The 26588-nt window shown below is 40.9% G+C and overlaps 1 protein-coding gene across 4 annotated transcripts in view; it reads left to right on the forward strand.

Annotated features, from left to right (window-relative positions):
- Window positions 1-26588, forward strand: part of LOC147025652 (adhesion G protein-coupled receptor B1-like) — a 182989-nt gene that overhangs the window by 142206 nt on the left and 14195 nt on the right. For all 4 annotated transcript variants that reach the window (XM_085886856.1, XM_085886858.1, XM_085886857.1 and 1 more), the window contains 9 exons: window positions 1174-1276; window positions 1751-1901; window positions 9379-9448; window positions 17138-17204; window positions 17363-17448; window positions 20787-20958; window positions 22784-22864; window positions 25863-25902; window positions 26234-26574. In XM_085886856.1, coding sequence (XP_085742982.1) covers window positions 1174-1276; window positions 1751-1901; window positions 9379-9448; window positions 17138-17204; window positions 17363-17448; window positions 20787-20958; window positions 22784-22864; window positions 25863-25902; window positions 26234-26574 — 1111 coding nt within the window. The remainder of the gene's footprint in view (window positions 1-1173; window positions 1277-1750; window positions 1902-9378; window positions 9449-17137; window positions 17205-17362; window positions 17449-20786; window positions 20959-22783; window positions 22865-25862; window positions 25903-26233; window positions 26575-26588) is intronic.

The following is a 26588-nucleotide window of genomic DNA, read 5'->3' on the forward strand; positions in this document are numbered from 1 at the left end:
GGACACATGGTCTCGCAGCCAGAATTTTTTTTTCTGATCTGGGTTCTTTTTTTTCTTTAAAAAAAAATAAGGTTCTCTTGGCTGTGCCTGGATGGGTTTGAGGGTACAGTAGCAGCAGCTGAAATGTGAATCCTATCCAGGTTTCTCCTGATGACTTCATCTTTGCTTTTTTGCTTGTTTGGGTTCCTTCTGATTCCTCCAATGCAGGACTGTACCTATTTGGTCTTCCATTTGATTTGAATTGAATTTATTTTAATCCCATTCTAAATTCAGTTGAATAATAATAAACGTCATAGGTCAGGGTCAGGTGTCCAATCAAAGTGGGGTTGCATCAAAGTGGGACATCTTGGTATCACTGCCAGTAGTTATATAGTGGCAGTTCCAGTTATGTCTATTATTAGTCATGTAACACACCAGCACACAAACACCACATAAAAGAAGTGCTGGCGAGGGTCAGCGATCTCTGATTGCTCTTTCTTGTTTGTAATGTAGTTTGTATTATTTTTGTAGTATAGTTTGTAGTCTAATTTATGTTTTAGTTTGTCACATAACGAGGGCTGTAAGTTCATTGTGACATTGTGTGTTCTGATGAAAAGTCCATATTAGTGGTAAAGACAGGTTTTTGTACAAACTTCATTCCTAATGCACATCGAATCCTGTTTTCCCTCAATGGCTGAACATGTATTGATTTTTTTTTTCTATTGTATTTGTTTCTATATTTAGGAATCCTCTTCAATTCCAGACTTTTGGTCAAATCAAATTCTAATTATGCAAAAAGCTGACTGTAGGTGAATATTAATTTATTTCACTCACAGATGAAAACTGCATCGCTCTTTCATATCCACTCTCAACACTTATTTTTAAACATTATTTTGGATCAATTTTCATATTTTTCCTTTAAATTTCTCTTTTATCATTCCCCGCTTATATTCAATTGTTTTACTTTTAATCTGCCATTTAGTTATCAAGCTTCCACCTTATTATTCTCGTGGCATTTCAGTTCTATGCTGTGGCTTCCACTTCTCCATGGAAAGTTCTAGATATAAAACAAAAATGTTTTCCTCTCTGTCCATTTGATTTAATTTCACATGACGAGCTATAAAGCTGTGTTAAGCAAGTCTATGAACGTCGGTGCTACTGTTCTGTGGTTTCACCTTGTGATTCTGAACACAGAGCTGTGAAATCAGACAGGGCTTTCCTGCTCTTCAACTTCTGCATCTCCGTGATCTCATCAAACCTGCTCGTGCTTGCGAGTCACACACAGGTGGACAGTAAGGTGCGCCTTGAGGGTTTTATCCAACGGTTGTCGATTTTAATTTTCTGCAGAAGGTATCCTGTACACATATTGTTATGACAGGCTGTCTCGTTTTACCTTGTATTGTGTGCTTCGGGAAACAAGACTCCAAGGTTTCATTGACTGCTGATAGGTACATTCATCGGCCAATGTATGTACCTATCTCTTAAAGATCGTTCAAATATTTGGGTCCTTGGAATGTCGGCACCATGGGCACAATACATTTGAGTACAAATACATTGTTCCCTCCAAATATTTTACAAAACTAGATATTTACCCCCATGAAATTGTGTGCCATCGTCAAACACTGCCTCTTTCAAGGTACCGTGCATATGAATTGCATCGGTTTTCCTAACGACCATCTCAAGCATATTGTATGTCTACTGTCCAAATGGAAATAATGTTTTTTTTTCTTTTATTCAGCTTATTTACCCTCTTGCACATCTGTCTGGCTAGATCACCTGTCCCATCGTTGCGGTGTGCCTGCACCTGGCCCTGCTCTGCTCACTCTGCTGTCCCCTCGCAGACGCCCTGCAGGCCTGCATCGCCATCCACAGCAACGACTCGGGCAGCTCGCCACCCTGTCGCCTGTTCTGCTTGGCATGGGGTTCGTTCGTAACACTTAGTAACACCAGAAACAAAAGCGCATTAACATTCAGACCCGCATGATGCAAGCTCACCATGAACGGAGATTTATATTTCAACTGGAGAAAAAACATTTAATACTGACTGGTTAGTGAGTGTATGTTGTGAATTTAAAGAGAAAATGGGCAGAAAGCGACAAATGACATAATATAAATTTAAATGTTCTGAATAAATCATTTCAGCCCAGGGTGTTGGGATATCAATCAGTAAGTGAGGTCCTGATGAAAGAGTTAAACAAATGGGGGAAACTTAAAAAAGAAAAAATATACATATAAACAGTTGTAATTAAAATCAACAAATATTTCATTTCAACAATAAATCAGGAAGAGAATGAAGCAAATGAAATTGCATTTGAGGTGAGGAAATCGCGAAGACTCGTTTGGGAGTGCACAGGTGTTTCAAACAATCAGGTTGTCAATGTATGGAATGAATGAAGATTGTTATTAAAATGGTTTCATGTTGATATCAGGTAAATACAATTATTTCACCACCTGATGGTTATTCACCATAGTTTCACCACATGGTGGATATTCATCATCATTTCACCACGTGGAGGATATTCATCATCATTTCACCACATGATTGATATTCATCATCATTTCACCACGTGGAGGATATTCATCATCATTTCACCACATGATTGATATTCATCATCATTTCACCACATGATTGATATTCATCATCATTTCACCACATGATTGATATTCATCATCATTTCACCAACTGGTGGATATTCATCATTATTTCATCACATGGTTGATATAAATAATTATTTCACCACATGGTTGATATTAATCATTATTTCATCACCTGGTTGATATTCATCATTATTTCATCACATGGTTGATATAAATAATTATTTCACCACCTGGTGGATATTAATCATTATTTCACTACCTGGTGGATATTCATCATTATTTCATCACATGGTTGATATTCATCATCATTTCACCACATGGTTGATATTCATCATTTCACCACCTGGTTGACATTCATCATCATTTTTCCACCTGGTTGATATTCATCATTTCACCACCTGGTTGACATTCATCATCATTTCGCCACCTGGTGGATGTTCATCATTATTTCACCACCTGGTGGATATTAATCATTATTTTACCACCTGGTTCATATTAATCATTATTTCACCACCTGGTGGATATTCATCATTATTTCACCACCTGGTGGATATTCATCATCATTTCACCACCTGGTGGATATTCATCATTATTTCACCACCTGGTGGATATTCATCATTATTTCACCACCTGGTGGATATTCATCATTATTTCACCACCTGGTTGATATTCATCATTATTTCACCACCTGGTGGATATTCATCATCATTTCACCACCTGGTGGATATTCATCATTATTTCACCACCTGGTTGATATTCATCATTATTTCATCACCTGGTGGATATTCATTATTATTTCACCACCTGGTTGATATTCATCATCATTTCACCATCTGGTGGATATTCATCATTATTTCATCACATGGTTGATATAAATAATTATTTCACCACCTGGAGGATATTCATCATTATTTCACCACCTGGTTGATATTAATCATTATTTCACCACCTGGTGGATGTTCATCATTATTTCACCACCTGGTTGATATTAATCATTATTTCACCACCTGGTGGATGTTCATCATTATTTCACCACGTGGTGGATATTCATCATTATTTCATCACATGGTTGATATAAATAATTATTTCACCACATAGTTGATATTAATCATTATTTCACCACCTGGTTGATATTAATCATTATTTCACAACCTGGTTGATATAATTATTTCACTACATGGTTGATATTAATCATTATTTCACCACCTGGTTGATATAATTATTTCACTACATGGTTGATATTAATCATTATTTCACTACATGGTTGATATAATTATTTCACTACATGGTTGATATTAATCATTATTTCACTACATGGTTGATATTAATCATTATTTCACCACATGGTGGATATTCATCATTATTTCACCACCTGGTGGATATTCATCATTATTTCATCACCTGGTGGATATTCATTATTATTTCACCACCTGGTTGATATTCATCATCATTTCACCATCTGGTGGATATTCATCATTATTTCATCACATGGTTGATATAAATAATTATTTCACCACCTGGTTGAAATTAATCATTATTTCACCACCTGGTTGATATTCATCATTATTTCACTACCTGGTTGATATTCATCATTATTTCATCACATAGTTGATATAAATAATTATTTCATCACCTGGTGGATATTCATTATTATTTCACCACCTGGTTGATATTCATCATTATTTCACTACCTGGTTGATATTCATCATTATTTCACGACCTGGTTGATATTCATCATTATTTCATCACATAGTTGATATAAATAATTATTTCATCACCTGGTTGATATTCATCATTATTTCACTACCTGGTTGATATTCATCATTATTTCAGGACCTGGTTGATATTCATCATTATTTCACCACCTGGTTGATATTCATCATTATTTCATCACATAGTTGATATAAATAATTATTTCACCACCTGGTGGATATTCATCATTATTTCATCACATGGTTGATATAAATTATTATTTCACCACCTGGTGGATATTAATCATTATTTCACCACCTGGTGGATATTCATCATTATTTCATCACATGGTTGATATAAATAGTTATTTCATCACCTGGTTGATATTCATCATTATTTCACTACCTGGTTGATATTCATCATTATTTCACTACCTGGTTGATATTCATCATTATTTCACTACCTGGTTGATATTCATCATTATTTCAGGACCTGGTTGATATTCATCATTATTTCACTACCTGGTTGATATTCATCATTATTTCATCACATAGTTGATATAAATAATTATTTCACCACCTGGTGGATATTCATCATTATTTCATCACATGGTTGATATAAATAATTATTTCACCACCTGGTGGATATTCATCATTATTTCACTACCTGGTTGATATTCATCATTATTTCAGGACCTGGTTGATATTCATCATTATTTCACTACCTGGTTGATATTCATCATTATTTCACCACCTGGTGGATATTCATCATTATTTCACTACCTGGTTGATATTCATCATTATTTCATCACATAGTTGATATAAATAATTATTTCACCACCTGGTGGATATTCATCATTATTTCATCACATGGTTGATATAAATAATTATTTCACCACCTGGTGGATATTCATCATTATTTCATCACATAGTTGATATAAATAATTATTTCACCACCTGGTGGATATTCATCATTATTTCATCACATTGTTGATATAAATAATTATTTCACCACCTGGTGGATATTCATCATTATTTCACCACATGGTGGATATTCACCATAGTTTCATCACATGGTTGATATAAATAATTATTTCACCACATGGTTGATATTAATCATTATTTCACTACCTTGTGGATATTCATCATTATTTCATCACATGGTTGATATAAATAATTATTTCACCACCTGGTGGATATTAATCATTATTTCACCACCTGGTGGCTATTCATCATTATTTCATCACATAGTTGATATAAATAATTATTTCATCACCTGGTTGATATTCATCATTATTTCACTACCTGGTTGATATTCATCATTATTTCAGGATCTGGTTGATATTCATCATTATTTCACTACCTGGTTGATATTCATCATTATTTCATCACATAGTTGATATGAATAATTATTTCACCACCTGGTGGATATTCATCATTATTTCATCACATGGTTGATATAAATAATTATTTCACCACCTGGTGGATAATAATCATTATTTCACCACGTGGTGGATATTCATCATTATTTCACCACGTGGTGGATATTCACCATAGTTTCATCACATGGTTGATATAAATAATTATTTCACCACATGGTTGATATTAATCATTATTTCACTACCTGGTGGATATTCATCATTATTTCACTACCTGGTGGATATTCATCATTATTTCATCACATGGTTGATATAAATAATTATTTCACCACCTGGTGGATAATAATCATTATTTCACCACGTGGTGGATATTCATCATTATTTCACCACGTGGTGGATATTCATCATTATTTCACTACCTGGTGGATATTCATCATTATTTCACCACGTGGTGGATATTCATCATTATTTCACCACGTGGTGGATATTCATCATTATTTCACCACCTGGTGGATATTCATCATTATTTCACCACGTGGTGGATATTCATCATTATTTCACCACGTGGTGGATAATAATCATTATTTCACCACGTGGTGGATATTCATCATTATTTCACCACGTGGTGGATATTCATCATTATTTCACCACGTGGTGGATATTCATCATTATTTCACCACGTGGTGGATATTCATCATTATTTCACCACGTGGTGGATAATAATCATTATTTCACCACGTGGTGGATATTCATCATTATTTCACCACGTGGTGGATATTCACCATAGTTTCATCACATGGTTGATATAAATAATTATTTCACCACATGGTTGATATTAATCATTATTTCACTACCTGGTGGATATTCATCATTATTTCACTACCTGGTGGATATTCATCATTATTTCATCACATGGTTGATATAAATAATTATTTCACCACCTGGTGGATATTAATCATTATTTCACCACGTGGTGGATAATAATCATTATTTCACCACGTGGTGGATATTAATCATTATTTCACCACCTGGTGGATATTCATCATTATTTCATCACATAGTTGATATAAATAATTATTTCACCACCTGGTGGATATTAATCATTATTTCACCACCTGGTGGATATTAATCATTATTTCACCACCTGGTGGCTATTCATCATTATTTCATCACATAGTTGATATAAATAATTATTTCATCACCTGGTTGATATTCATCATTATTTCACTACCTGGTTGATATTCATCATTATTTCAGGACCTGGTTGATATTCATCATTATTTCACTACCTGGTTGATATTCATCATTATTTCATCACATAGTTGATATGAATAATTATTTCACCACCTGGTGGATATTCATCATTATTTCATCACATGGTTGATATAAATAATTATTTCACCACCTGGTGGATAATAATCATTATTTCACCACGTGGTGGATATTCATCATTATTTCACCACGTGGTGGATATTCACCATAGTTTCATCACATGGTTGATATAAATAATTATTTCACCACATGGTTGATATTAATCATTATTTCACTACCTGGTGGATATTCATCATTATTTCATCACCTGGTGGATATTCATCATTATTTCACCACCTGGTGGATATTCACCATAGTTTCACCACCAGGTGGATATTCACCATAGTTTCACCACCTGGTGGATATTCACCATAGTTTCACCACCAGGTGGATATTCACCATAGTTTCACCACCTGGTGGATATTCACCATAGTTTCACCACCAGGTGGATATTCACCATAGTTTCACCATCAGGTGGATATTCACCATAGTTTCACCACCAGGTGGATATTCACCATAGTTTCACCATCAGGTGGATATTCACCATAGTTTCACCACCTGGTGGATATTCACCATAGTTTCACCACCAGGTGGATATTCACCATAGTTTCACCTCCTGGTGGATATTCACCATAGTTTCACCTCCTGGTGGATATTCACCATAGTTTCACCATCAGAGTAAAACAATCACTGATTTATCAATGGGATTTAACTCCTCTTCGACTTCCCACCACTCACTCATCTGTGAGTAATATTTCTGATGAGATTGTTCATTATGGCTCCCCACAGGCACGCCATGGGTGAAGCGATGCAATCACTCACAAATCAGCAATATGTGGCTAAAGCCATCCTGATAACTTGTACCACAGGTGAGCAAGGTGCATCTCACCCTTGTGCTGTGAATTCTTCCAGATTAGCCTGTTGGTATTCGCATTTGAACTCCTGACTCATGACCAGGTTCAAGTGTGATATACCACGGGTGTTCCCATCGGTGAACAAGGTGCTTGTCAACATTGAACTGTGAAATCCTCTGGGTAGAACTGTTTAGAACGCCAACCTGAACATATGGCTTGTGATGGTCAGAACACGGGTTTAATTAAAATGGGCATTGGCCAATCCCAGATCATTACATTCGAAACAGCTGTGTAACCATCATATGTGTTATTGTGTGTTTGATTATTTAATACATTTCTATGTCTGTCGGATTATTTCACTGACATTCACACACCTTGTGTAACAAACCCTCTTTATATCCCTCCCAAAGGTAATACCACATGGATTAGAATCATAACAACATCCTTGGCCACTGTACCCAATAGAGATGTGTTCTGTGGCCAGAAAATGAAACCATTAATCAGCACACACACACACACACACACACACACACACACACACACACACACACACACACACACACACACACACACACACACACACACACACACACACACACACACACACACACACACACACACACACACACACACACACACACACAGTATGTTATGTCTTCTCTTCTCCAACTTACTAAAATAAATGGTAAGGAAGTTGTAGCCACAGGAGAAACAGAGAAAACGATGGTGAAGAAAGAAAAGAACAAAGTAACAAGAAACAAAAGCTTTGTGGGGGTTAGTAGAAACTAAAGAGAGGAAAAAGGAGGAGAGGTCGGGTGATGGGTGAAGGTCATGAACACAAATCCCTCAAGCTTTTTAATCCTTGAACATTTCCTGGCCATGTTCACAATATTGTTGTCACACAACGTCCCAGAATATAATGGCAAAGCCCTGATAACGATCTTTGCATATGTCCCAAGGTTGCCTTCCATGGTTTGTGGTGTCTCCAAAGAGCTATCGGAATCCGATCGACGCAGCACCTGGGTATCGCCCGTAGACCGTCGGTAACTTGACGAGTCATAGGCTCATCCACCTGATGTGCACGATTGTTATTTGAGCAAACAATGCAACATCACACTCCCCACCAGCAATCGAACTGGTAGATATATGTGCAAAAGTCCTTTCATTCATTTATTCGTTCACTCGTCAATTTATCTTTGTTCACAGGAGTAAGCACCTGTCCGACGTCAACTCGGTGGACTGGAGTCGTCTCATTAACTCTTGTTGCTTTATGATGATAATAATGACACCAAATTAATTACATTGGGATTCCAAACAAAATGTATAAAAATCACTTCCTCTATCCGTTGCTGTATTAAAAATTTATTTAAATCAACAGCCCAGGTCCAGGTGGGAAGCTCGGTATGACCTCAGTACACTTACTTGTTCCGAGTTAATCAATTGAATTCCGAAGAAACAAGAATATTAATGGAGGGATTTTTTTTTTTTTAACTGATGAAAGCTCTGGTTGATTGAAGGTTTTCATGTACCTCGTGTTCACAACGACTTTGGATTCTTCTCGTGCAGGTATCCCGGCTCTGGTTGTGGCATCGACGGTCGGCTTTACGAGACTGCGTGGATACGGCACACACCTGAAGTAAGATCAATAATCTCTAAAAACATATGACTTGGTGAGGGGAGATTGAGAGTTTCTGCTGTACACAACAAATAATCCAAACAAACTATACTGAAACTTTTCATCCTTCTGTCAATTTTGTAGTTTGTGCAGCTTGGTATGACCTTAGTCTGGTGGCAAGGCCACCAGAGGTTGCAGGTTCAAATCTGGTGAAGACGTCAGTACCAATGATTTTGATTCTGAGTTTCTAGACACTGAGGTCGTTTCATGAGACCACTTACCATGCTGCTATTGGATATCGAGTAAAACCCTACTACTTCACGAATGACTTAAATGGAGGGAGTAGCTTTCCCCTTGTACATGAACTGACATACATGTGATTCCAGGACACATAAACACATTCAGAAACACACACACACACACACACACACACACACACACATCACAAAAATCAATGCATCCTGAGAATGTACCTGCCGAGACGAGTTGGAGGTAGCGGCCTGATGGAGCTCAACCAAGTGCACATCATGACATCTGTAGGATTTGCTGGGTACGTGAAAAGTTTGACAGACTACCGAATCCAATCCGTATGCAAACACGAGGACGGCAAGCCAGAGAAGGCATCCCTAACCCATCTTGCAAGAAACTTCCCAAAACAGGTGTGAATGGAAGATGTCACTTACGAAATCAAAACATCAACAAATACAGCCCCCAACGATTGAAAAAAAAAAAGACGAAAATTTTTTTTCAAAAACAAAATATCAACTGATATACACCGAGGGATGATAAAAGAGCAGGAATTTTTTTTTTTTTAAAGAGTTGGACAGATTTGGCAGAGACAAAGAATGTTCATCATTTTAATGGTGAACTAGAGGTCAGATCCACTGGGATGGAGAACTAATTATAAATGCCCAAGACCAGGGACACAACACAAATGGCTTTAAGAAAATGGCGAGACTGAGTCAATTGGACACGTGTGAAAAACAACTTCAAAAAATGCCAAACTTTAAAAGCCCAGGCCCAGACGGAATTCCAAACTTTTGGCCTAAACAACTTGATGCTCTCCACAATCACTATGCCAGGACATTCAACAAACTAATCCAAGAGGAAAAGGCAGTGGATGAGTGGCTCATAGAAAGAAACACATTTCTCATCCCAAAATCTGAAGAAATCCAACTTCCTCACAAATACCAACCAATAACATATGCCAAGCAACAACATAAAAACGTCTAACAGGAATCATGACAGAAATGATGTACCATCACCTAACACAACAAGGAGGTTTGGACGCAGAACAAAAGGGATGTAAGAGAGCCTGATATGGAACAATTGACTGCCAACTACTGAACAAATCTGTCATTGAAAATTACAAAATGCAAAGAACCAAATTGGCCACCGCCTGGATCGATTATAAGAAAGCTTTCGACAGTGTCCCACATTTGTGGATGATAAAATAAATGCAAATATAAAAAATCAATTCACAAATAATCAAACTGATTGAGAAAGTAATGGAACTCTGGAATACCACATTGATATCACAGCACTCAGAAAGAAATATCAAATAATCAGATGTGAAGATATGGCATGGGATCTTCAAGGGAGACGGTCTTTTTCCCCCTCTTGTTTTGTCTGGCTCTGGACCCACTGAGTAACCTCATCAACAAACAAGGACACGGATACACCCGAACAACCAATAGAAGAGCATCCAAAGAAACAGGAAAGATGACACACCGACTGTACATGGATGATTTTAAAGCTCCGCATCGAATGATGAAAAATGGACAGAACAATTAAACTAGTAAAACGATTCTCTGAGGACATTCAAATGGAATTTGGACTCGATAAGTGTGCCAAGTGCCAATGTAAAAATTGACCTTGAAATAACAACACAGCAGTTAGAAAAGGAAGCATCTATACTATATATATATATATATATATATATATATATATATATATATATATATATATATATATATATATATATATATATATATATATATAGTTATACATATATACATATATATATATATATATATATATATATATATATATATATATATATATATATATATATATCAGGTCAGGTCAGGTATGGGAGCATGTGCCAGAACAGCACGTCGCTGCGTCCACTTTCCGCCGGTACTCCAGGGGCCTCCGTCTGGCCATCCCCCAGGCAGATGCCAGGCCCATCCCCATCTCCTTGAGATGATGGTCAACCTGTTGCAACCATGAGGCACGTGGTCGACCCCATGGCCTCCTCCACTCATGAGACTCCCTCGCTGAGAGAATCTGGTGAGCAGGATCAGAGTCAGGAAAACGAGCCACATGTCCATACAGCCGCAACTGACGCTCACGGACTATGCAGGTAACAAATCTCATCCGAGTCTCTCTCAGCAACCGCTCGTTGGACACAAAATCCGACCAGCGATAGCCAAGGATTCTCCGAAGAGACCTGGTACCAAAGGAATTAAGTCTCCGTCTCAGATCCTTGGTCAGAGTCCAAGTCTCGCACCCATAGAGCAAGACTGGAAGTACCAAGGACCTGAAGACTCGGACTTTCGTCCTCCCGCACAGGTACCGGCAGCGCCACACCCCATGATCCAGTGAATCCATGACTCCCCAGGCCCGACCCAGACGTCTATTGACCTCTGACTCGCAGCCAGCAGAGACATGAATATCACTGCCAAGGTAAGTGAATCTCTCCACGACCTCAACATCCTCACCACAAACAGACACAGACAGGACAGCAGCATCCAAGATGTCACCGAAAGCCTGGATCTTAGTTTTGACCCAAGAAACCCGTAATCCCAACGGCTCCGACTCCTCATTCAGCACCTCGAGGGCCCCCAAGAGGATGTCTAAAGTCTCCGCAAAGATGACTGCATCATCTGCAAAGTCAAGGTCCGAGATCTTGACATTCCCAAATGACGCACCGCAACTTGATCTCTCCGACATCCTCCCTAGAATCCAGTCCATACAAGTGCTGAAAAGTGTGGGGGCAAGTACACATCCCTGACGAACTCCAGTAACAACTGGAAATAAGTCAGAGATGGTACCACCACACTTCACAGCACTCTCAGAACCAGAGTAGAGTTCAGACATCAGATCGATCAGTTTTGGTGGCACCCCACGAAGACCAAGAATCCTCCAGAGGACATCCCGATTCACTGAATCGAACGCTTTACAGAGATCAACATAGGCTGCAAGCAGCCCCTGCCGAAACTCTCGTCTGCGTTCGGTGAGGACACAAAGTGCAAGGATACGGTCAATAGTTGACCTCTTTGGTGTAAAGCCTGACTGCTCTGGACGCTGGTGCTCAAGCAGATGGTGGCGAACCCTATCGAGAATTATCCGAGCAAAGACCTTGCCCGGCACTGAGAGCAGCGTCACCCCTCGGTAGTTGTTGCAGTCTTGGCGATCACCCTTCCCTTTCCAGAGAGGGACAACAAGGCCCCTCTTCCAGTCAGTTGGGATGATGCCTGTGTTCCAGGCAGAGCACAAAACTGCATGCAACGACACGAGTGCAGCATTTCCACCAGCCTTGAGAAGTTCGGCATGGATGCCACAGATCCCTGGAGCTTTGCCCCATTTCAACTGGTTCACCGCAGCCCGTATTTCCACAAGCGTAGGTGGACCACAGTTGATTCGAGGGTCAGCAACAAGGATTGTAACACCCTTGACATCCAACTCGACAGTTGGGGGATCAGCCTGGTACAACCGCTCAAAGTAACCGGCCCAGCGGGCCTTCACTTCAGACTCCTCTGTCAAGAGCCTACCACTCTCTGCTCGAACTGCAGTGCTCCGAGGGATGGGCTTGGATGAACGTAATGCGCGAATTCCCCTGTAAGCGGGACGAGAATCACCTGTCCACAGGTGATGCTCTACCTCCTCACAGATTCCTCGCACATAGGCCTCCTTGTCCACCCTCAGTGCACGTACAGTTTTACGCCTCAGCTCCCTGAACAGCTCAGCTCTGCCATTCAGCCTGGCCCTGCGACTCTGGTCAATGGTATCCAGTGTCCCTTGAGAGACAAAATTCTTCTTTGCCCTGCGGTGAGCTCCAAGACATCCACCGGCAACATCAAGGACGGTGGTCTTGAAGGCGCTCCACAACTCTTCAGGACCCCCCAAAGCACCCAGACCCCCCAAGTGTCCACTCATCCTGTTCGCAAACTCCTCAGCTACTCTCTCATCCCTGAGCTTGGCAACATCCAGCCTCGGCTGGGATGGTACCATTCTCCAGGATTTAAGGTGCAGCTTTAGAGTTGCTACAACAAGCCTGTGGTCAGTATTGAGGAACTGAGCACTCCGGTAGACCCTGCAGTTCTGGATCATCCTCCAACGACCGTCAATGAGGACATGGTCAATCTCCTTTGCCACACCACCAGCGTTGGAATACCAAGTCCAGCGATGAGCTTGTGGGCGCTGAAACCATGAACCAGCCACCCTAAGTCCATGACTTCTTGCAAAGTCAAGGAACTTAGTGCTATTCTGGTTCATAGTTCCTGACCCATGGGGACCAACACACACCTCATAACCATCCCTATCAGTTCCAGTCGATGCATTGAAATCCCCCAAGACTAGAAGTGTATCTCGTCTGGGGCACTGATCAACCACAGACTCGAGCGTGGCGTAGAATGTGTCCTTCACGGTGAGATCACTCGCCTCAGTCGGAGCATAAACAGAGACCAGGGAAATGACACCCAAGGAGTGACGAATCCTTAATCTCATAATACGCTCGTTGACCGGTGTTACCTCAATTATCATTGGGGTCAGCTTATTGGACACAGCTACAGCAACTCCTTGGGTATGGTAACCATCAGAGCGACCAGACCAATAGTAGGTGTAACCACCCACCATTATCTCGCAAGTTTTTGCAAGATCTGTTACTCGGTAAGTTTTTTTTTATCTTGCCAAAACGAAGTTTTTGCAAGATATGTGAGTCAGCTTGTATGTTTTTTTTGTTTGTTTGTTTGTTTGTTTGTTTGTTTGTCCGTAATCACGTATAAAAAATTCTGCAGAGCACAGTTATCATCAGAAATTTTTGTAACTTCGCATATCAGAGGCCTATAGAGGTCCCTTTCAGTGCACAAAATTTTGAAGGTCAAGGTCACTTTGGCGCAAATCAGGGGAGTCTACGAAACCCTTATTTTTTTGAGTAATTTTGATCGGATCGGCTTCAAACTTCATGGGAATATAGTTCATGGTCTGGCGCTCAGCTGATTAGTTTTTGGTGGCGATTGGCCTTGACCTTCATATGTTTTTTTTTTTTTTGGTATTTTTTTTTTGGTCTGTAATCACGTATAAATCACTCTGCAGAGCACAGTTGTCATTGGAAATTTTTGTAGCTTCGCATATCAGAGGCCTATAGAGGTCCCTTTCAGCGCATAAAATTTTGAAGTTCAAGGTCAAAGGTCAAGGTCACTTTGTCGCAAATCAGGGGAGTCGACGAAACCCTTATTTTTTGAGTAATTTTAATTGAATCGTCTCCAAACTTTATGGGAATGTAGTTCATGGTCTGGCACTCAGCTGATTAATTTTGGTGGCGATTGGCCTTGGCCTTCATGGTTAGCGCCTGAGGTCAAACATATTTGACCCCAAGGTCAAATTTTCAAGTTTTAGGAACCATATCGTGTAGTACCTCAAATTGAACACCTCGATGAGTGCTTTCTAGATATGTCAAGCTTGAGACATTTTGACGTCATTTGGTGACGTTATGAGGCAAACGCATATTTTTCATGGTTACTCTGTAGAACGATTCTCATCGGAATCTCTCGGAGGCAGATATTCCTCAAGGAGTCGCTCCTGGTGGATAGCAGCTCTGTTCACCTCAGTGTGACCTTAAAGAAGTCACACGTGGTCACCTTTTGGCAAGATACGGGTCACCCTGCGGGTGACATTGGTTTATTTTCTTGTTTGTTTGTTTGTCTGGGCGATATCTCAGCCATCCTTTGAACTAGGAAGCTGAAATTTTGGACAAAAGCCATCTCCCTCGACATACCACGTGCCTTCGATATCAGAGCCATCTCCCTAGACATACTGCATGCCTTCGGTATGATCTGGCACCCTGCCATGCTCACCAAACTCTCTTCCTTTGGTATCCAAGAACATCTTCACTCATGGCTCGCAGACTTCCTCTCATTGCAGCCAACGTGTGGCCCTTCATGGATGTCTCTCATCCCCTCTTCCAGTCGAGGCTGGAGTTACTCAAGGCAGCATTCTGAGCCCTGTTTTTTTTCTGGTTTTCATCAATGATCTCTCTGACTCTGGAAAATCCCTTTATCTCTCTGCTGATGACTACACATTCTGCAATACCATCTGTCATCCCTCAGACCAGCAAGCAGAGCTTCTTCGCTCTCTGCAGATCTGGATAAAATCACAAGCTGGTCCAACACATGGAACATGTCTTACAATCTGGACAAATCTCACACTCTCACTATGTCTCTCCGAAAGGACCGTCAGGAGCCTGCCTGTCCCCCCCCCCACCCCCTGAACTATCTTCCCTCTTGAAGAAGTCCTTTTATTCAAGCTTGTGGGTCTCACTATCTGCCATGATCTTTCCTGGGAAAACCCTATTTCCAAGCTGGCCTCCAAAGCCAGTCGCCGACTGGACATCCTCCTCCATGTAAAGTTCTTCCTTGACACACCTGAGCTCCAAACCACATGCAAAGATTTTGTCTGCAGCCTCATTGAGTACTGCTCTCTCCTTCGGGCTGATGCTCCTGCCTCTCACCTTTTTCAGCTTCGAGCTGTGGAAACTGAGGCATTTCGGATCATTGGTATTTCCAGCAATGAAGCAAAGTCTTTGGATCTCTCACTCTCTCACTGCAGGCAAGTCAGTGGTCTTTCTGTCGTATATTGTATCCTCTCTGGCCACGCCCCTCCCTGCCCCCCCCCCATATTTCAGTAGGGCGCTCAAGGTCCGCCAACAACCTCCTTCTGGTGAAACTACCAAAATCACGAATCACTGCTCACCTTCACTCTTTTTTCCTGCCTTTGGAACAAATTCTCACACTCACTTCAATCCCATTCTTCCCTCCAGGTCTTCAAAACAGCTGTTCACCGCCATCTCTTATCTTCCCCCATCCAAATCCTTTTTTTTTTACCCCCGTTAATCTACCCCAAACCCACCTCCTTCAAATTCCCTGCTTTTCCTTCCTGAAAGTCCCCGTCGTGTCCATCTTGTTAACCCCATGTTCCCCGCCCCATCCCTCTCCCTTCCACAGATCTCTTCATGTCTTTGTTCTTTTCGTCCTTCCCACTCCCACCCCTCTTGTCTCTTGCTCCCCTTGTTATACGTTCTGTGCATTAGCTCTTATATGAGCCTCAACATTATATACAAAAAACATAAAATGACTGGATGGTTTGGTCCCTAACATCGATTTTTAAACCAAACTAGACACTAAATATCACTGCGCATGCGCAAGGAAATATTTAAAAAGGATAATTAGGTATTTGTCTATGTATGTGCAAAGGTTGGCGCTTTTATCACGAAGTGTACAATTGTTAATTTTGGATTATGCTGACGCACCATTATAGATGGGATATGAGGTACGAGTATAACCGTTCATTTTGCAAACCCAAACAACAGTTGATGGCCGTCATGATTATGGATACCTTGATAGAAGCTGTTCATGTGAAATGATATGGATCTTTATCTGCTGCTGTTTTTTTTTCCGTTCCTCCACGACCCACTCCACACACTTCAAGCTGTTGGTTGTCGCATGACCAAGGTCTTGTCTACGCGTTCATCGGTCCAGCTGCCACGGTTGCCACGGTAACTGCCCCAAAGCATGAGCAAATGTGGGATTGCTCTACTTTGTAATGGAAGTTGTAAGATTTGTTTTCATGTACAAGTAGTTACTAAATGGGGTAAATTTCTGATTGAAGTTGTAATGAAAAAAGTACCTTGATAAATTTCTTCATTTCTTCCAGATAAACATTGCTCTGGGACTTTTTCTTCTACACAAGCTTGTCTCCAAGGACGATGTATTGGAGAAGGATGTGATGGAGCGGATAAGGTGAGCATCGACTGAACACATTTAGCAGAATCACAATGGAGCTCTTGGAATGCCAGGGAAAATCCGGATGACTCACAATTGACCTTGAGGAAAAAGGTAGCAAATTGAGACTACAAGTTTATTTTATGGTAAAAGTACATGGACTACATCCCTAAGTGTATGTTACCCCACAATCACAGCCATGAGTATATGTAAACGCACAATCACAGCTATAAGTGCAAGTTAACCAACAATTTTAGTCATCAGTGTATGTTGAACAAAGATCACAACCATGAATGTATGTTAAGCCACAAACACAGCCATAGGTGTATGTTAAACTACAATCACATCCACAAATTTATGTTAACCTATTATCGAAGCCATGAGTGCATAATAACCCAAAATCACAATCATAGGTGTATGTTAATCCACATTCACAGCCATTGGTGTATTTTATCTCACAATCATAGCGATGAGTGTATATTTACCAACAATCAAAGCCAGAGGTGCACGTTAACCTAAAATAACAACTACCAGTGCATATTAACCCACAATCACAGCTTTGAGTGTATGTTAACCGACAATCACAGCTATGAGTGCATGTTAACCCACAATCACAACCATGAGTATATGTTAACTGACAATCACAGCTACGAGTGTATGTTAACCCACAATCACAGCTGGAAGTGTATGTTAACCCACAATCACAGCTGGAAGTGTATGTTAACCCACAATCACAGCTGGGAGTGTATGTTAACCCACAATCACAGCTGGGAGTGTATGTTAATCCACAATCACAGCTATGAGTGTGTTAACCCACAATCAGAGCTATGAGTATATTATGTTAACCCAAAATCACAGCTATTAGTATATTATGTTAACCCATAATCACAGCTATGAGTATGTTAACCCATAATCACAGCTATGAATCTATGTTAACCCACAATCACAGCTATGAGTGTATGTTAATCCATTATCATAGCTACAAGTGTATATTGACCAACAATCTCAGCCATTGGTGCATGTTAACCTATAATCATAACTATGAGTATATGTTAACCCAAAATCACAGCTTTAGTATATGTTAACCCATAATTACAGCTATGAGAATATGTTAACCCACAATCACAGCTGTGAGTATATGTTAACCCACAATCGCAGCTATGAGTGTATGTTAACCCACAATCACAGCTATGAGTATATGTTTACCCACAATCACAGCTGTGAGTATATGTTTCCCCACAATCAGTCATGAGTGTTTCTGGACCAACAATCTCAGCCATTGGTGCATGTTAACCTATAATAATCACAACCATCAGTATATGTTAACCCACAATCACAGCTGTGAGTGTACATTAACCAATCACAGCTATGAGTGTATGTTAACCCACAATCACAGGTGTGAGTGTACGTTAACCAACAATCACAGCTATGAGTGTATGTTAATCCACAATCACAGTTATGAGTGTGTTAACCTAGAATCACAGGTATGAGTGTATGTTAACCAAGAATCACAGCAATGAGCGTATATTAACCCACAATCACAGTTATGAGTATATGTTAACGCACAATCACAGCTGTGAGTGCACTTTAATCCACAATCACAGCTTTGAGTGTATGTTAACCTACAATCACAGCTATGAGTGGATATTAACCCACAATCACAGCTATGAGTGGATATTAACCCACAATCACAGCTATGAGTGGATATTAACCCACAATCACAGCTATGAGTGGATATTAACCCACAATCACAGCTATGAGTGGATATTAACCCACAATCACAGCTATGAGTGGATATTAACCCACAATTACAGCTATGAGTGGATATTAACCCACAATCACAGCAATGAGTGGATATTAACCCACAATCACAGCTATGAGTGGATATTAACCCACAATCACAGCTATGAGTGGATATTAACCCACAATTACAGCTATGAGTGGATATTAACCCACAATCACAGCAATGAGTGGATATTAACCCACAATCACAGCTATGAGTGGATATTAACCCACAATCACAGCTATGAGTGGATATTAACCCACAATCACAGCTATGAGTGGATATTAACCCACAATCACAGCTATGAGTGGATATTAACCCACAATCACAGCTATGAGTGGATATTAACCCACAATCACAGCTATGAGTGGATATTAACCCACAATCACAGCTATGAGTGGATATTAACCCACAATCACAGCTATGAGTGGATATTAACCCACAATCACAGCTATGAGTGGATATTAACCCACAATCACAGCTATGAGTGGATATTAACCCACAATCACAGCTATGAGTGGATATTAACCCACAATCACAGCTATGAGTGGATATTAACCCACAATCACAGCTATGAGTGGATATTAACCCACAATCACAGCTATGAGTGTGGGCTTTGAGTGTATGTTAACCTACAATCACAGCTATGAGTGGATATTAACCCACAATCACAGCTATGAGTGGATATTAACCCACAATCACAGCTATGAGTGGATATTAACCCACAATCACAGCTATGAGTGGATATTAACCCACAATCACAGCTATGAGTGGATATTAACCCACAATCACAGCTATGAGTGGATATTAACCCACAATTACAGCTATGAGTGGATATTAACCCACAATCACAGCTATGAGTGGATATTAACCCACAATCACAGCTATGAGTGGATATTAACCCACAATCACAGCTATGAGTGGATATTAACCCACAATCACAGCTATGAGTGGATATTAACCCACAATCACAGCTATGAGTGGATATTAACCCACAATCACAGCTATGAGTGGATATTAACCCACAATCACAGCTATGAGTGGATATTAACCCACAATCACAGCTATGAGTAGATATTAACCCACAATCACAGCTATGAGTGGATATTAACCCACAATCACAGCAATGAGTGGTTATTAACCCACAATCACAGCTATGAGTGGATATTAACCCGCAATCACTGCTATGAGTAGATGTTAACCCATAATTACAGCTGTGAGTGTAAGTTAACCCACAATCACAGTCGTGAGTGTAAGTTAACCCACAATCACAGTCATGAGTGCATGTTAACCCACAATCACATGGTTGGAGGGGCACAGACTTGGATGAGCATGGTTAAACCTACAATACAGTTTTTAAACTCACTAGTATACCTATGCTCCAATTTCTTAAACCAATAGTTAAACCTACAATGCAGCTTATGAAGTGAGGGTTCAATCCAAAATACAATTTTGAACTGTGGATTAAACCAACAAATTTGGCTTTTAAATGATGGGTTAGTCTCACATATGTTCATGTTGTACTAGACAGACTCAGCTGAGTTTACACCGAGTGTGTCGTTGCCCTTTCCAGGCTCTCTTTGTGGAGCTGCTGGGTGGTTCTTCCACTGCTTTCGCTCTCCTGGACATCTGCTCTGCTCACAATCTCTGACACGACTTCGACCCTCTTCCCACTCACTTTCTGTACCACGAGCTGCCTGCTTGCTTCTCTCACCTTCGTCTTCCACTGTCTCTTGTGCCGAGAGGTCATCTTATTTCTGCCATTCAAATATTTCAGGGCAAACGAAACTCGGAACTTCACAAACATCAAATTGATATGCCTGATCTTCATTGCATTCCCACTTTGCATTGTCATATAGAAACTTCACCATTAGACAATGTATGTAACTTCGTTGCATTTCCCAGTAACTCCGGTTAAGGCCCACTACGTCTCGTCTCTGTTGGTCCCCGAAAGGCTGTGCAAAGCATATTTACACATCACATGTGCACCTGATGTCTTCGTGAGCACATTGCTAATTTATTTGTGAATAATCAAGACGTGAGATGCAGGATGAGGTACAAAGTCATCACGAGATCATCATTATATATTATCTAAGGCTGGCAGAATAGCCGAGACCGAGAGGTATGCACAGTCGCCTCGAAGCTGTCCAGCCTGGGCTCAAATCTTGACCCAGCTAAAAACTGCCAGCCTGGTGTTTCACAGGCAGGGTGAGTCATCAATGGGTGTGCCATCCCTCGGATGGACGATAAACTCGGCGTCCCATCTGCCGGCATTAGTTTGTAGACATTAAAGATCCCATGGTGTCCTTCGCGAAAAGTCGGCGAGCTATCGCTGGCATCCTGAACAAATTACCAATTCCTGCCCTGACTACTGCTGGGAAGGTAATGGTAAACTACCCAGTTTGAACCATTGGCAAGAAACTGCTTCGGCAGCCCCGATGCTCTGCAACAAAGTATGGTCCTAAACATATTAACCGGATCCACCAAGATAGTGGGGAGGTATCACAATTACCTTTGAGCTGTCTAGTCCGGGTTCGATTCCAGACTCGACCGTAAACTCTAGGGTTGGAGTTTCACAATACAAGGAAGGCATTGCATCACAAAAAGCACCGTCCTTGGGATGGACGTTAAGCCAGGTGTCCCGTCTGCTCTCATTCGGCAGTCCCACGGTGTCCTCCAACAAACAGTTGGTGAGGTATCCCCGACACCATGAACAAATTACGAATTCCTGCCAAAATGGCATGCTGCAAGTATCCTGGCCTTCTCAAACATTCCTTGTCACAAGGTCACACTGCTTGCAATGTCAGATTTTGCTTGCTTTGCTGACTGCACGTCCCACACGAGAAACAAATTAACGCACCGACGTGTTCACTGCACATGTGAACCCGAGTTCCGTCGAATGGAAACGCTTAACCTCAAGCTTCGGGTGGTGCAGATACTCTCGTCATCAACGTCTTCAAGTTACCTCCACCGTTTGCGTATGTTCAGCTTCTCAGAGCAATTGTTCCACGTGATATTTCATTGTCCTGCCACTTTATAGTCGTTCCTGATGTGCTCGTTTCATTCCACTTTCCCCAATATTTTAAATATAGCAATAGTGAGTGTTGGCAACACTTTTAACATCACGTGGTATACGAGGTGATGACTTGGAACAGGTGTGCCTTTATATTTTGAGTCTTTCCTTTTTGTAATTGGAATGCTATTTTTTGTTGTCCTTGGTTTTCCTTTTCTAAATCATGCGTTTCCTTCTGTTGTGTTGTCGGTTACGTTTCAGTTCCCTTTTTGGAATTGTGGGAAGTTATACCTGAGATAAGAAGTCCTTTCCTGTCCCAAGTTGCACTTATTTCGACCTTATTGGTTTAGTCTATACTCTAAAACAATACGGAACTACTGAGTAATGATAAACCTTCAACCTTTAGCACTTCCTTGTTCAAAGTGAAACACTGTATTGCAGATGGTTATCAGTCAAATGTTTGTGAAATCTTTCAAATCTTTCTGGATGCCGTAATGCCAAAAATTAATCCACAATGAAAATCTACATCGATTACAACAGAATGATCTGATGTGCAGGTTCGAGATGCTCTTTGCTTTGGAACGTCTGGACAGCTCATGTCTGGTGACTTCTTTCAGAATGGACAAGTCCAGATAATGGTGGGTAACGCAGGACATATAGACACAAGGAAATTGTCAAACTTCAACACAGTAGTCAATGTTGTTAGAGTTAATGGTATCTCAGTGAAAGGTGTTGGTGAACTGGTGAGGTTTGAAAGTTCTCACGCTTAAGTCACAATTAAACATTCGAGCCAAACGTGTTGGAGTTGAGATAGTGTCTCATTTGAAGATATTGGAGCATCCTCGATGTTGAGTTAAATGTTCTAGTGAAGGGTGTACTGCAGTGAAGATTTGAAGAAAGAGTTGATCACAATTTAAGGATTGAGGTTGGCTTACATCATTGCTAAAGGATCTAACTGAGGGTACATAACAGTTAAAAGGTCAAGCTTAGGGTGCATCACAGTTAAAGAAAGGGTCTACCTAATGAAATGGAAGACCAAGAAAACCCAAAGAAGTAAAGAGCAAGGATGGAGTCATCAGAAGGAACTTGGATAGGATTCGGGTTTCAGCCGTGACTCCAAAACCATCAAACCCATCCAGGTGCTGCCAAGTGAGCCGCACAGAAAAAATTCTGCAAGAATTCACTTTTCCTTTGGGCTTAGAGAGATAGAAAATGAAAGAGAGAATTAGAAAGTAAAAGAGATAAAAGAGAAGAAAAAGCAAAAATTAGAATGAATAAAGAGAAATATGAAAAAAAAATTAGAAAGAAGTATAAGAGTACATCACAGTTAAAGGGTCAAGCTTCGGGTGCATTAGAGTTAAAGGGTCTAGCTGAGGGTACATTAGAGTTAAAGGGTCTAGCTGAGGGTGCATTAGAGTTCAAGGGTCTAGCTCAGAGTACATTAGAGTTAAAGGGTCGAGCTGAGGGTACATTAGAGTTAAAGGGTCTAGCTGAGGGTACATTAGAGTTAAAGGGTCTAGCTGAGGGTACATTAGAGTTAAAGGGTCTAGCTCAGGGTACATTAGAGTTAAAGGGTCTAGCTCAGGGTACATTAGAGTTAAAGGGTCTAGCTGAGGGTGCATTAGAGTTCAAGGGTCTAGCTCAGAGTACATTAGAGTTAAAGGGTCGAGCTCAGACTACATTAGAGTTAAAGGGTCTAGCTCAGCGTACATTAGAGTTAAAGGGTCTAGCTCAGGGTACATTAGAGTTCAAGGGTCTAGCTCAGAGTACATTAGAGTTAAAGGGTCTAGCTCAGACTACATTAGAGTTAAAGGGTCTAGCTCAGCGTACATTAGAGTTAAAGGGTCTAGCTCAGGGTACATTAGAGTTAAAGGGTCTAGCTGAGGGTACATTAGAGTTAAAGGGTCTAGCTGAGGGTACATTAGAGTTAAAGGGTCTAGCTGAGGGTGCATTAGAGTTCAAGGGTCTAGCTCAGAGTACATTAGAGTTAAAGGGTCGAGCTGAGGGTACATTAGAGTTAAAGGGTCTAGCTGAGGGTACATTAGAGTTAAAGGGTCTAGCTGAGGGTACATTAGAGTTAAAGGGTCTAGCTCAGGGTACATTAGAGTTAAAGGGTCTAGCTGAGGGTACATTAGAGTTAAAGGGTCTAGCTGAGGGTGCATTAGAGTTCAAGGGTCTAGCTCAGAGTACATTAGAGTTAAAGGGTCGAGCTCAGACTACATTAGAGTTAAAGGGTCTAGCTCAGCGTACATTAGAGTTAAAGGGTCTAGCTCAGGGTACATTAGAGTTAAAGGGTCTAGCTCAGGGTACATTAGAGTTAAAGGGTCTAGCTGAGGGTGCATTAGAGTTCAAGGGTCTAGCTCAGGGTACATTAGAGTTAAAGGGTCTAGCTGAGGGTGCATTAGAGTTAAAGGGTCTAGCTCAGGGTACATTAGAGTTAAAGGGTCTAGCTCAGGGTACATTAGAGTTAAAGGGTCTAGCTCACGGTACATTAGAGTTAAAGGTTCTAGCTTGAGGGTACATTAGTTAAAGGGTCTAGCTCAGGGTACATTAGAGTTAAAGGGTCTAGCTGAGGGTACATGAGAGTTAAAGGGTCTAGCTGAGGGTAGATTAGAGTTAAAGGGTCTAGCTCAGGGTACATGAGAGTTAAAGGGTCTAGCTGAGGGTACATTAGAGTTAAAGGGTCTAGCTGAGGGTAGATTAGAGTTAAAGGTTCCAGCTGAGGGTACATTAGAGTTGAATGGTTTAGCTGAGGGTACATTAGAGTTAAAGGGTTTAGCCAAGGGTGCATCAGAGTCAAAGGATCTACTTAAGAGTACATCACAGTTAAAGGGTCAAGCTTAGGGTGCATCACAGTTAAAGATGCTAGCTGAGTGAGGGTGCAGTCCAATTAAAAGTTCCAACTTCGTGTCTATTGTAGTTGAAGGTCCTTGCTGAAGATGTATCACATTTGAAAGTGGTAGCTAACGATGCATCGAGCTGCCAGGATAGGTCAGATGTTGTATCCTCACCTTTGAATTGAACTGTACAGTCTTCGTACAATTCCTGAATCAACTAAATGCATTGACACTCTGGTGCGCTGCAGGCAGGGTGTATTCCATCAATGAGTGCAACCTTTATTCAGATGGGACATCATATCAAGTCAGGGATCTTCCTGCGAGCATTGCTTGCAGAAACGCGTTCAAGATCACATCGTGTCTTTCACAAAGGGAAGGCAAGGTAGTGCCAGCATCCTGAACCAATTCCAAATTCCTTCCCAAACTACTAACATTGCTAAGGCAATTACAAACCACCGCGTGTATTTTCCTTGGACAGGAAGCTATTTCGGTCATCCATGACTTCCTGGAAGGGTATGGAATTAATCTGCCCAAAGGTGCATCACAGGTAATGTTTTGCCAAGAAGATCAGTCACAGTTACAAGTTTTAACTAAAGGCATGTCAGAGTTGAAGGTTCTACCTTAACTTATCCTTTGTTCTTATTTTAAACGATATTTTCTGGTACTCACTTATATATGTACTGGCCTTCATCAGCAGACAACAATAGCTTTCCGCTGAGTTGGTAACAAAGAAACCGATTGCTGGTTATCAAGATATTTTGAAGACGTTGTAAGAAGAGTTTGTGTAACTTTGTTGCAGGCAGAGTTCGAGAAGGACGTGGACTTGGCTTGTCAGTCTGGTAAATCATCAAATCGCACATTTACTTGTCTTCCTGTTCTTCATTTCTCCTTATGAACAAACAAATCTCGACATTTCTGTTGTTCTTCCTCTCAAAACCTCTTTTTGTGTTGGTTTTTAGTGACTTGTAGTGAACATATAAAACGTGTTTTGTGCTCCACCACCAGAAGAGAATCTGTTGTTTGATTCCCAAATACTTGAGCCTATCCTTACTTACTGTATATGGTACCCCATTCCCTTCATAAATCACATCTTTTTTTTTCATTGAATGATTTACTTCCTCGCTCTTCCTTGAGAATAATTTATTGTGGATAAAAACATTTATATTGCAGTGATGGGAAGCCTGGCACGCCACAACAGTTCTAAGGAGCGAGGTACAGCCCGGGACCTACTACCGGGGAGTGGTCTCGAACCCGCTGATTGCGGAGCAGTGACCCGACTCGATGGGCACAGCCGATCGGGAAGCCGGAGATCTACCAGGCCCATCGTCGAAACGTCTTTGACAGACAATGATAGCGTCAGCCGGCCATGGATGGGACTTGACCTGGACAGGTTTCCATTTAGCCCGAGTCAGCCTCAGAGCCAGCACCAGGCGCAGACAGGGCAATTCGATGGTCATGCCCCACTCCGAGCTGGGGACAGCGACACTCTGCCTTCTACTGCTCCCTTGGATGTGAGCAACACGTA

This window comes from Eptatretus burgeri, chromosome 6, assembly GCF_056783735.1.
Source record: "Eptatretus burgeri isolate ZD-2024b chromosome 6, Ebu_testis_v1, whole genome shotgun sequence".
Taxonomy (NCBI): domain Eukaryota; kingdom Metazoa; phylum Chordata; class Myxini; order Myxiniformes; family Myxinidae; genus Eptatretus; species Eptatretus burgeri.